Source organism: Natator depressus, chromosome 16 (genome assembly GCF_965152275.1).
Source record: "Natator depressus isolate rNatDep1 chromosome 16, rNatDep2.hap1, whole genome shotgun sequence".
In the NCBI taxonomy this organism is placed as follows: domain Eukaryota; kingdom Metazoa; phylum Chordata; order Testudines; family Cheloniidae; genus Natator; species Natator depressus.
Window position 1 is genome coordinate 18,014,937 of NC_134249.1, and position 12,654 is coordinate 18,027,590.

Here is a 12,654-nt window from a genome sequence, read left to right on the forward strand (position 1 = left end):
GGGAAGGGCTATGAACTCAGGTTCCAGGGTATAAGCAGCCAAGCTCAAATTAGTAGGTCAGGAATAAACTTCTCTCTGGGCAGATTATCTCATAGCTGCCTGGAGCAGGGTTCTTGCATCTTCTGAAGCAGCTGGTGCTGGCCACTGTTGGAGAAAGGAAACTGGACTAGATGGGCCAGGGGTCAGATCCAGTTTGACAATACTTATCTTCCCAAAGCAAACATTTTGAAACAAGAAGTCCAACATGAAACCAACCCTCTTATGCAGAAAAGAATGTAGGTTTATTTGCAGTAAAAACCATGGTTTGGCAGGGAAAAAATCTATCAGCAAAATTACACTTTGTTTTTGTTGTGGGATTTACTTTGATGTACTGTAACTGAAAAAGATTGGGAAAACCTCATGCAAGAAGGGTTTCTAAGTAGCAGCTAAAGTTTCTATTCCAGCATTACAGGCTACTCCAAATGATTTCCAAATTCCGAGCTAGAAACTATTCCATAAACAAACTTTTTATCTTACATTCCCTCCACCCACCCCATCTATTTCAATTAGTGCAGTGCAAAGGAAAAAAAATCAAGGAATTTACATATTATTTTCCAACCTAGCCCATTACAATTTCGAATGTTTTGCAATGAACTAAAATATATATACAATTTTCTCGCCATCATAAAAAACATTTCCGCTTCTTATTCACAGATATATATCGTGGCAATTGGCTGAATAATTAATTACAAACAAGAAGAATCTTTTATAAGAAGTTTCTTACAACAATAAACACGAGAGAGAGGGAGAGAGAGATTTTCTGAGGAATTGTTCATTTTTGCTGAGAGTGAGGAGGGGGAGCCATTCCTGGTTACAGGCAGATACCATGCAGTGTCTATTACATGGTTTGGTAACAGGCAAAGATAACTACACATGCTACATGAGAGAACGAATAAGGCTCCAGTGATATGGGGCACATGCTTTTTTATAGGGGTTAACTGTCCACAGTCCCTCACAACATAATGTTTTTTAACAACAGAAATTTTAAACAACAGATTCAGCTAAGACTTAAGTCTGAGGTATAAATGAACCATCTTTCCATATGAGGAGAGATTAATAAGACTGGGACTTTTCAGCTTGGAGAAGAGATGACTAAGGGGGGATATGATAGCGGTGTATAAAATCATGGCTAATGTGGAAGAAAGTAAATAAGGAAGTGTTATTTACTCCTTCTCATAACACAAGAACTAGGGATCACCAAACAAAATTAATAGGCAGCAGGTTTAAAACAAACAAAAGGAAGTATTTCTTCCCACAACGCACAGTCAACCTGTGGAACTCCTTGCCAGGGGATGCTGTGAAGGCCAAGACTATAACAAAGGGTTCAAAAAAAAAAAAAAGGTAAATTCATGAAGGATAGGTCCACCAATGGTTGTTAGCCAGGAAGAGCAGGGATACATGTAGCCTCTGTTTACCAGAAGCTGGGAATGGGCGAGAGGGTATGGATCACTTGATGATTACCTGTTCTGTTCATTCCCTCAGGGGCACCTGGCGCATTGGCCACAGTCAGAAGACAGGATACTGGGCCAGATGGACCTTTGATCTGACCCAGTACCGCTATTCTTATGTTCTTATCATGAATTTTCTTCTCTTTATCCATTTTTTGTTGGGTCTTCTGGACCCAAATTCTGCCCTCAAATGCTAGAGAAGGTCCTTTGGTCTACATTTTCAAAAGCAACTAGTAATTTTTGGGTGCCTAACTTGCGACATCTTAAAGACTTTTCTTCCCCCCAGAGAGCAGATACTCAGCAGTTATTGGAAATCAGGCCCCTTGAAGTCATCTCAAGATGGACAACCAAAATCATCAGTGAGCCTTGAGAAGCTTGGCCTATAGTATCGGATTCTCACATGGATATGGGTGCCCAACTCCCAATTCCCTTTCAGTGGGAGCTAAGCCTGCAACTTCCCTTATGGCTTGTCTACATGGGGACACTCAGGAAAATTAATCTGAATTAACTAAGGGTGTGAATTTACATTGGATTAGTTAAACTGCATTAAACCCTGATTTTAAAATCATTTAGAATTAAAGTGTCCTTAGCTGAATTCAAACTTAATTTCCAAAGTGAAGTAAACTGATCTGAATTAAGGCCACTTTACTTCTGAATAAGAGCATTAAAAAAAGAGCATTTCCTTCCACAAAAGGATTTAATGCAGTTTATCTAATCTACTTTAAAAATTAATTCAGATTAGTTTTCCTGAGTGTCCCCATGTAAACAAACCCTTAGTCTCCTTTTAGCTTCCTTCTCCAAAGCTCTGCCTCATTTCTTTTCAATACTGGCAGGCTGAGATGACAAAAGTCAAAAGGTACAGAGGTCATGGACAATCAAGAAGACTGAACTGAAATAGACAATAGCCTTTAACACAACCACAAGACATCTGACTGCTCTGTTCTTTCCAGCACTCTGCAGAGCAAAATGGGTAAGAGGAACTGCCCCTGGGTTGTGTGCAAATTGCAACGACCACCTGACCACAGGCATGTTTAGACACTGGCATTTGAGCAGCAGGCACCCGGTTTGGTCAGTCATCGTTTATTATGTGTACAGTTAAACTAAAATATTTTCTAATCAATATAGCGCAACGTGAACGTTTCACTGGTGGCTTTGGCACGAGGAAGAATGAGCAACCGGGTAGCTCACGCTGATCGAGACAGAACACAGGAAAACATAAAACCCCAACGTCAAAACGAGCAGCAAAATTATTCAGCTCGCGCCTTGTCACTAAACAGCAATTTACCTTCAAAGGTCATTTGTTTTCCTTTTCACTCAGTGCACAGAATTCTCCTTTCGACTTTAGTATCCCAATCTGGCAGCAACAATCCCGCTATTATTCCACAGATTATACCTGGAGCATTTGCAGAACGCCTAATATCGTTTCTTTATTTGTCCATCGTAAGATGCGTGCCTGCAGTTCTCTAAAGGCAAGCAGCCGGGGTCACTAAGGTTGGTGTCCATTATGCCAGTGCAAATCTAGAGTTCCTCTGGATTTACATCAGTGCAAATGAGAGCAGAATCTGGCCCAAAGCCCAGTAGCAAAGTCTCAAAGCGGTCAGGCTGCTGAAAAACATGAGAGATGGGAGCAACGACCCAAAAGTGCACTGAGGGCATGTCTACACTAGAAACTTAAGTCGACCTATCTTAGGTCGACTTACAACTGCAGTGGTGGGGGGTGGAGGAGGGCTGAGAGCCTGGGATCTCGGCTCCACATGCAGCTCCCCGCTGGGAATGTGGCTGCCCAGTGGGAGCTGTGAATTTAACAAGCATGACAGCCAACAGCCGATATAAGTAATGCAGTGTCTACACAGACACTGTGTCACCCTAACTACACCGACATAAGCCCTAAGCCTCTCTGATGGAGGTGGAGTTATGATGTGAGTATAGTCGGACACTTACATCGATGGCAGCAAGGCTGTAGTGCAGGGGCGGGCAAAATTTTTGGCCTGAGGGCCGCATTGGGTTTTGGAAATTGTATGGAGGGCCGGTTAGGGCCCGGCCCCCACCTACTATCTGCCCCCCGCCCCGCGACTCCTGCCCCATCCAACCCCCCCCGTTCCCTGTCCGCCCCCCGGGACCCCTGCCCCCTCCACAACCCCTGCTCCCTCTCCCCTGACTGCCCCTGGACCGCCGCCCCTAACTGCCCCCTGCCACCCCATCCAACCCCTCCTCTCATTCCTGACTGCCTACCCCAGGACCCCTGCCCCATCCAACCACCCCTTCTCCCTGACCGCCCCTGGACCCCTCGCCCCTAACTGCCCACCACCACCCCATTCAACCCCCTCTGCTCCCTGTCCCCTGACTGCCCCCTGCAGCCCCATCCAACCCCCCCTCCTTCCTGACTGCCCCCCTGGGACCCCTGCCCCCATTCAACCCCCTGTTCCTGCCCCGACCCCTATCCACACCCCCGCCCTCTGACCACCATCCCGAACTCCCCTGCCCTCTATCCAACCCCCCCCCCCGCTCCCTGCCCCCTTACCGCGCTGCCTGGAGCACCGGCGGCTGGCGCCGGGCCATGCCACCGCCGCCACCACAACCGTGCAGCACAGAGCACCGGGTCAGGCCGGGCTCTGCAGCTCACTGCCCCAGCAGCTCCCAGCCCTGCTGCCCCGAGCGTTGTGCCGATGGTGGATCGAGGTGAGGCTGCGGGGGAGGAGGGACAGCGGGGGAGGGGCCGGGGGGTGAGCCTCCTGGGGCAGGAGCTCAGGGGCCAGGGAGGAGGGTCCCGTGGGCCGGATGTGGCCGTAGTTTGCCCACCTCTGCTGTAGTGTGTCCACCGACACAATTAGGCGGAGGTAAGCTGCCTTAGGTCGACCTAACTCTGTAGCCTCATTTAAAGCAATGGGAGGAGAATTTCTGGGGCTTGAAAGTGGGGGAAGGGGGAGTTGTTCCTTGTGGTGGATGTATCATGTTTGTTTTAAATAGTGCACTTTGGAAGGAAATGCTACTCTGGTGAGCAAAGGGCAGCACCTGGCACTGGTCACTTGAAATTGACTCCACCGGACAATTCTGCCTATCCCATAAGATGGACACAATTGGGAAAGCAAGAGACCCAGGAGTACGTTATTCAGAGCAGTGCAATGATGAAAAAGACACAGCGAGGGGGCAACACAGAATTCTTCCTCATTGGCTCTGGGGGTGACAGGGGAGAACAGGTGGGAAGACTTGGTGCTGGTGGATGGGGCAATGAGACCCTTTTCCCACATATTTTTAGATAATGAGGGATTCAGCCTGCAGTCGTTACCCAGGTGAGTAAGCCCCACTGAGGTCGATGAGGCAGATGCATATAATGGCCACAGAAACAGCCATTAGTCTGGCGAGGGCTTCTGCATTCTTGTTAAGCACAGGACAGGTAGGCGGTGACGGGTGCACGCGCTGGAGCGGACGATGCACATCTGGAGCTATTACCGTATGTGCCCCCCAGCACGTCAATGGCTTCCAAACACTCTTCCCAGGCAGGGCACATTCTGCAGCCCCCGAACGCCGCCAGACATACCGACACAGGTGGGGCCGTTCAGGCAAAGGGCTGTCCCTTCTGCCCCGGGTGAATCTAGTGGGACCGAAGCAAGCCCGAGAGAACGGACCCACGTTGCAAAATTGGAACTCTCTCATGTCGTCCAGGGCTGGCTGTATCGAGAGTTTGACTTCACGCCCGTCTCTCTCTCTCTCTCTCTCTCTCAAAAACTCATTCCTACAACGGGGTATCTTACAGAGCTCACGGAGAGAGGCCTCCTCACCGCGCCTCTGCTCTGCTCCCCAAATCACCTCAGGAGGGCAGCAGAGTTGGGCTCTGCCGTCGAACACGCCGATTTGACAAGAAAAATCATTATCCAGAGGGGTCCATTCAAGCAGCAGGGGGAGAGAGCAGGGTGGGGTGAGATCACCTCTTCTGTGACTCTGGGGCTGGCTTGCTCCTTCTCAGTAGAAATCTGAAATGCTCCCTCCACTTTCAGTCAGAGTGAGACTTTGGCCCCAGCCTCCCATGAGCCCCAGGGTGGCTTTTGAAACACCCTCCATGAAATGGGTTTGGATGGCGGAGTTGTCCTGCTCAGGCAAGGCTGTTGAGCATGATCTTCCCAGGACACTCCTGCTGCTGTTACAGACAAATGTTACCTTATAGACTCTCTCTCTCTTACACAGAAGTAACACAACCCAGGACTGAGAGCCAGTGGCACCCCCTGACGCGCGCACACACTTTACAGAGGACTGATTGTAAAACAATTCACAATGGACTTGTTAATACTGGAGGATTTTTGATTGTGTTTCACTCAGAGCCCTGGGCGTTGGGACCACTCTGCACAATCTGCAGCGGCTTTTACTGGGCGCTCGGCGATGTCGGCCAGAGATCCAGTCCTCCTTACACTCCCTCCTCCTCCACGTAGGTCGAAGGAAACCAGCCAATCTGCAGCAGAAAAGGAACGATGAGCAGAACTCTTTGGGCATGGATATGCAAAAAGACCCACCCAAACTGAGCAGAGAGACATCTTCCTCATAGAATGGGCTCCATCATCCCACCATTTATGTTGCCCCAGAAGTCTGGTACTGTATCCATAGAGCTGACACATATACAATATCTTGCTCCCAGCTAGGTGGGACTGAGACTTTAGTCTGGGTGGAAGAGCACTTGGTTCTCCAGCATGGTCCAATAATGAGAACATGGGACAGAGTCAGACTAGGTTCTAGTCCTGACTATGCTACTGATTCTGGCTGTATACAACCTGGGGCAAGTCATTTATCCACTGTGCCTCAGTTTCCCCCATTACTAAAAAAGGAATAACAAACCTCCCCGTCAGAGGGCTGCTATGTGGATTAACTCAATAGTGTCTGCAAAGTCTGACAGGAGGCACTGTAGAAAGACAGTGCATTATTGTGATCAGCATCATTAGACTGTGGAGTAGTCTCCCTGGGGACTACTCCCTGGGGACACCATCGCTTGTACCCAGTACAATTGCTAATGTCTATGATTCTGAGCCATGGCCTTTCAGAGCCATTCTTGTGTCAGTTCCCAGCATAAAGCCAAAAGGAGGATCAGATCCCGATGCCTGCTGTGTCTGTGAGACTGGCCCTCATGCCGTTCCCGGCCCCTGTGCTGCTCTAAATTTAAAAATCGCTGCCAGGTGCTGTGCTTTTGAAAGGCTGGACTTGTGGGGATAATTTTACAGCATTGGCCAAGGACTACCTCTACCAGGAGGAGGAATGGCATGCTGCTAGATTGCATGGCAAAGGGAAGCAGGCCGGAGAAGTCCATTGCTTTCCCAGGCAGGAATCCAACTGCAGAGCTGCAACCCTGGTTTCTTGAAGTCTTTTCCATGTGTCCAGCCTTTAGCTGGTGCACAATTCTCTCTTACTAAAGGCGTGTAGAGAACATACGCTGCACCCATCCTAGCACAGGTAGACGGGAAGGAGAGACACGCCAAAACCTTAGGGTACATACCTTACACAGTTTTCTACATGGCCAAGCCACGTCTCCCAGGGTCTACACTGCTCTTTTTACAAGGGTGGTGTCCCACTCCCTCCTTTCCTCCAGCAGGAAAGGCTCCAGCCACGGGGAAAGGCTCTGGCAGGGGTAGGCAGCGGGGAAAGGCATCCAGCAGCTCCAGCAGTGATGAGTCCCCCTCCGGCCAGAGCCTTTTTCTGCCACACATAGCTACACGCTGCAGTGTGGACGCAGCCTGCTTTTCACTGCAGCATGTACCTGTACATACAAGACACGCTGCCGACAGTGTAGACAAGGCCTAAGTTGAAACTGGGTTTCATACAGGGTTGTCCATAAGGCAGTGTGGTCTGGAGGAACAAGCACAAAACTGGGACTTGGGGAGTCCTGGGTTCTAATCTCACTGCTGTCACCTATTCATTTCAACACCTTTGTCAAGTCACTTTCCCTGTCTCGGTTTTCCCCATCTGTAAAATGGGGCTAATACTTACTCTTCCACCTCCTGAGTTTAATTAGTAGAGCTGGCTGAAAAACAGGGGAAAGGCAAAGCTTCCCTCGCCCTCCTCCCTTTTTTTTTTTTAAAATAAAATTAGATTTTAATTTGGAAAATTCTGACCCGCTCTATTAGCCAGTCCACATCTAAACACACCTACTATTCTAAAAAGGCAAAGTAGCATTATTTAAATATAAAAGAACCCTCATCTTGCCATCACTTACTCTTCCATTTGTTTCTCCCTTCCACCATCCCTGGTCTCCGCCTATCCTGCTGTAGATTTTCACCACGTCGCCCTCTCGCAAAGAGAGCTCTCGCATGTCCCGTGCGGCGAAGTTGTAGCGTGCCACTGCCGTCCCTATGACTGGAGGCGTGACCACTGCGGGTGGACAAGGAAAGGGCATTAAATGTCTGCACTGTAGTGCGAGATCATCTGAAGCCTGGGAAAAGCTAGACTATGTTCAACCTGGGTTTTTACCAGAGTCCTCATTTCCCTTGCAAGATCAGGGCAGAAAACAGCTCTGTGGACTAAGACAGTCAATTAGATATTGAGGTGGCTTTATTTTAATCTTTCAGCCATGTGTGAATTGGAATTGCATGGTCATATCAGATTTCCAAGGCTGGGTTTTCCATTATCAATATCTTATTGGTCTCATAATGGGTCTCAATCAGTTGCATCACCCCTCTAGTCATTGGATATAAAACTTTGAAGGACACCCAGGAAAGGGACTTTCTACTGTGCGTGCGTGCGTGTGTGTGTATTATATATATATATATATATATATAATCTCATTGTCAGGTGTTGCTACAGGTGACTGGGTCAAGGGGGAAGGGAGATAAAAGCAAAGGTTTTATAAAAATAAAGGGAACAAGAAAAATCTATTTCAAAGTTATCCCCATCACTTCTAGTTGTTGCTTTACTGCTCTGACATCTAATGGGTCACTTCATTTAAGGGGGATTCTACAAAGCAATTTATATTTAAACTACCTCTTTATTAGCTGTTGGGATTAGCCCCAATGGCAGATTCTCTCAATGGCACTGAGATAAGGAACCTGTAAATTGCAATACAAGGACTGACCACCTCGGGTGGTGTTTTGGGACAGCGCCCAAAATAGGTGCTTTGGTGAAAAGGCCCCTTTTTGGGACACAGTTTTTCAACAATATCCTAGCAAATGGGAATTTCTTCCTGATCCTAGCTCATAATCAGTTTGTAGACCGCACACTTCAGAGCACAACGTCAGCAGAACTGCAGATGCTATTCTTATTAACAGGCATCTCTAACCCTTTTTTAGAAACTGTATTAATATATTTAGTTCAGAAGGACCAGAAACTGGTCATCCGTTTACAGCATGCAAGTGGTATTCCATTACTAACATCTTCCCCGGGATTAGGAATTGAACAGTACTCGATTGTAGCAAATGGTGCAGACCTCAGTTGCATCAGGCCACGAAGAGGGGGGTTATCTCCTTTAGCACACAGGTTGCAAAGGAGATATGGAAAACGTACCACCTGCATTTTCTGCAATATTGTCCTGCAGGTTATACAGACAGAGAGAGTCAGGGGGTTTAAATGATGGGAAGGGACATGGTTATAGCAGTGATCATGCTCTCAGAGTCACAGGCAAACAAAAGGGCAAAAAGGTGTTTAAGATTACAAAAAAAATTTTTTTGCTGCTGTTTGTTTCTATGAAACTGTCCTTTAGTCTTAAGGACTTTTCAGTTTCAAAACTGTTTACAATTTTAAATGTTTTGCAAACCGAGGTTAAACTGGGTTTGGAGGAGGAAGCTTTGCCCAGGTTTTCAGCGCTCAGGATGTAAGGAGATGCGGATGACAACAGACAATTAACACATAGAAAATACATTTACTGCAGGGCTCATTTGGCCTAGTAAGAGTGCCAGGCTGGAGAACAGAGTGTGATAGATGAAAGCTTTGAACTCTTTCACCAGAAGCGTGCTCAGAGCTGATTTTTTGATATCAATTTCATTCACTTGCAGGATTCAGATTTCACAGGAAAGCTCTTGAGAGAAGGAATCTTTCTTTTAAAGTTATGTAACCAAGCATGGCAGGAATAAGACGTAATTTTCACTGTCCACGCTAATGAAAATGCAAAAAGTTAAAAGGCATAAACGGCGAGAAGCGATTGGGTTCTAAACGCCTTTTTCACTTCTGACCATTTAAGGTGTCGCTGGTACCACAGGAGACGGAAGATGCTTGTTTGATGCACGTTGGAGTTGAATATTGTTCCAACATTTTATAGGGGATTCCATCACTTTTTGACATCATGGGCTCCTCCCAGCTGCCCTAATTATGACGCTACTGAGCATGCTCGGACATTAGAGCTCAAAAACGGCTGGAAATGAATGTTCTATTATTATAGCAAGGAAAACAACAGTCTTTAAAATGGTGTGATGCCAATGTTCCATTCTACGAGAGACACAGGAAAAACGGGTCAAGCTTGAAGTATATCATGAGATCCCAACCCACTAGATTTAGATTTCTTTTTTCTGCCCCCACCCCTTTTCTCAATATTTAATTCACTGTGTTTTCCTATTTGGTTTCTTGCATTTTTCGGGTTACCAGATTCTGCCCCCAGCTGACACCCCCAAGGAGGGCCAATACCTTAGCTGGACTTTTTATATAGATGGGGAGGGACAGCAGGGGGCGGGTCCCACTGCAGATGGCTTTCAAGCTGATACCGTTTGTGTCCTGTCAAAAAGCAGGCAGAGGCCCTGCTGCCCTAGGGATGGCCAGTAGATGGTGCTTTCTTCTCAAGAACAGAAGGGGCTATATACCTGACCAGAAAGGAGTGGAGGGATTCGGAGAAGAAAAGTTGAGGCCCTGAGGACTGAGAAAAGAAAAGTTGTAGGAAGCGCAGGAAGCTGCAAAGAGGTTAGAAACAGAGGCAGAAGAACAAGAATTAAAAAGGAAATTAAAAATCCACAGTGCAGAAGCAGGTTGCAAAAAAGAAAACTCTGAGCATGCAGCAGTTCTGGTTCAGGAGCCTCCGCTGTGGCTAAATTAAGGCAGGAAAAGCTCTGGGAGGACGTAGGATACATCTGCATAGATAGACTACAATGGGCTAGATTCTCCTCCTGCTTACATGGGTGTAAATCAGGAGTGAGTCCATTGAAGTCAGTGGGCCCAATTCTCCTCTTGCGTTCGCTGGTGTAAATTGGGAGCAACTTGCCATTGAAGAAAAATGGACAGAGCAGGTTAAACATTTTTGGTTGGGGAAAAAAAAAAAGTTTTTTTGATGGAAAATGCCTTTTTAACCCAAATGAAAACGTTCACGAGCAAAATTCATTTTTGGTTGAAATGTTTTGGTTTTCAAAGGCAAAAAGTGTTAAATAAAAAAAAAAAGTTAGTTTTTGTGGGTAAAAATATCCACTCTTCCCCTCTTTTTTCGGGGGGGGGGAGTAAAAAAGCAGGAGAAAAACGGTTTTTTAATCACCAAAATGAAACTTAAAAAAAAAAAAAACATTTTGGAAAAAATGGAGAAATTTTTTTTCCCCAAGTCTTCAATCAAAAAATAAAATATTTCACAGGAATTTTCTATTGTAATTTAAAGGTTCGTTTGTTTAGGAATTTTTCACACAGTATATTTACCATGTTTTTGACTAGGTCTAACAAATCCTAGGGGGTATCAACCGGCATAAGTGACACCAGAATCAGGGCCAGTAAAACTGACATATGGATGCTTGTACAGATAGAGAAGCGAAAACCTTGTGTGTCTCAGAGGTGAAGCAAGTTCTTCTCTTCATGCCGATTGGCTTCAGTCCTTTTATATTTATTTATTTATAGCAAAGGACTTGAAATTTCTCACACTGCAGTTGTTGACCTCAGAGATGTTTTGACACAGGATAATTACACTCTTTATAGCAATATGGGCCTGATCCTGCCACATGCTAAGCACTCTCCACTCCTCACCTCAGCTTACGCGTGCTTTTTATCTTGCAAAACTGTGGCCAGATCTTTATCCTAAAGGGTTTGGAAAAGTGGTGGAGGGATGACTCACTGGAACTCCTTCCCCCACAAAAGAGTCACGGACAGTAAGGGAATCATGTTTGAAACAAGAAATCAAAAGCAGTTAACAAAGACCAAAGAGAAACCCCCCAGCTGGGCTTTCCTAGGAGCCTGGCCTTCTTAAAGGCAAACTCCCCACAAATGCCTCCCATGCAACCAATCCAAGAGCCCTTCCTCTCAGCATCCAGGGGGGAGAGACAGACGTTGAGCTTGCACTCATGCACTTGACAAGGAGCCTGGCTAGTTCAGACTCAGGATCATGGGTTCAAGTCCCATACTGGGCACATTTCTTTCCAGAGGTCAGGCTAAATGATCTCACAGTCCCTTCTGGCCTTAAAGCCTATGAACCCCCTTTGTTCGCTGGGAGACCAGATAGAGCTCCTACATCTATCACACAGGTATTTCTCAAAAGGGGAACCAGAGGGATGGCTGTCCATGAAATATCTGGGCTGTTGTAGATGCAATTCACTGTCCTAGGTACACTGGGTTTTACCTGGGGAGCGAGTGAAGGATCTGGAGGTAGAACGTTCTCGGGATTTATATGGATATTTTAACGTTGTATCCAGCTGTTTAAAGCTCTCCTTCAGCGAGTGGGCCTGGTAGTATTCGACCAATTCCTAGAGAGAACACACCGAGTACATGTGATCACTGACAGGGCTCAGCGTGGCTCCGGAAAAGCAAGTCACGCGCACAGTGAGAAAAGCAGATTCAAAAACGTACCAAAAGGCTTTCAAATTTTTTGGCTTCTGTGATGTGAATCCAGTTGTCTTTCTCCACCACCTTAATGTGCTTGACTTCCTCGTTAAACCTGTGACAACAATCGCAGCCGGCACTTCAGAAACACTCCGACCCTTATCTGTCAGCTTCTGTCCTGCCGTGTATTAGCATGTAGCACTCTGCCTCGTCCCAACGCTCTGTGACCATCACCCGCGTGGCTCAACCCCCCGGCAGGTGCATCAGCCTTATCCCTTTCCCAGATGGCGAATCGAAAGCACAGGTGTTCAGTGACCGAGGGAACCAGTGTCAGAGCTGGGAAAAGAACTCAGCGGTCGAGCTGGGTGCAGTGTTTAGGGCGAACAATCTATTTGCCAAAAAGTGCAGCGCTGGGCGATCCAGAACTATTCATAAATTTGCCAAACAGTTTCAGCCCCAACAAAATTTTCTGGCGTCATTC

The 12,654-nt window shown here is 46.8% G+C and overlaps 1 protein-coding gene across 2 annotated transcripts in view; it reads right to left on the reverse strand.

Moving 5' to 3' along the window:
* Positions 1–4,229: 4,229 nt before the first annotated feature.
* VAV2 (vav guanine nucleotide exchange factor 2) overlaps positions 4,230–12,654 on the reverse strand; it is a 312,388-nt gene continuing 303,963 nt past the window's right edge. The window contains exons 24-28 of one of the 2 annotated variants that reach the window (XM_074973337.1): positions 12,201–12,288; positions 11,974–12,097; positions 10,250–10,336; positions 7,681–7,835; positions 4,230–5,931 (exon numbers count right to left, since the gene is read on the reverse strand). In XM_074973337.1, the coding sequence (XP_074829438.1) occupies positions 5,887–5,931; positions 7,681–7,835; positions 10,250–10,336; positions 11,974–12,097; positions 12,201–12,288 (499 nt within the window). In that variant the 3' untranslated portion in view covers positions 4,230–5,886. The remainder of the gene's footprint in view (positions 5,932–7,680; positions 7,836–10,249; positions 10,337–11,973; positions 12,098–12,200; positions 12,289–12,654) is intronic. The other variant, XM_074973338.1, reaches the window with a different exon arrangement.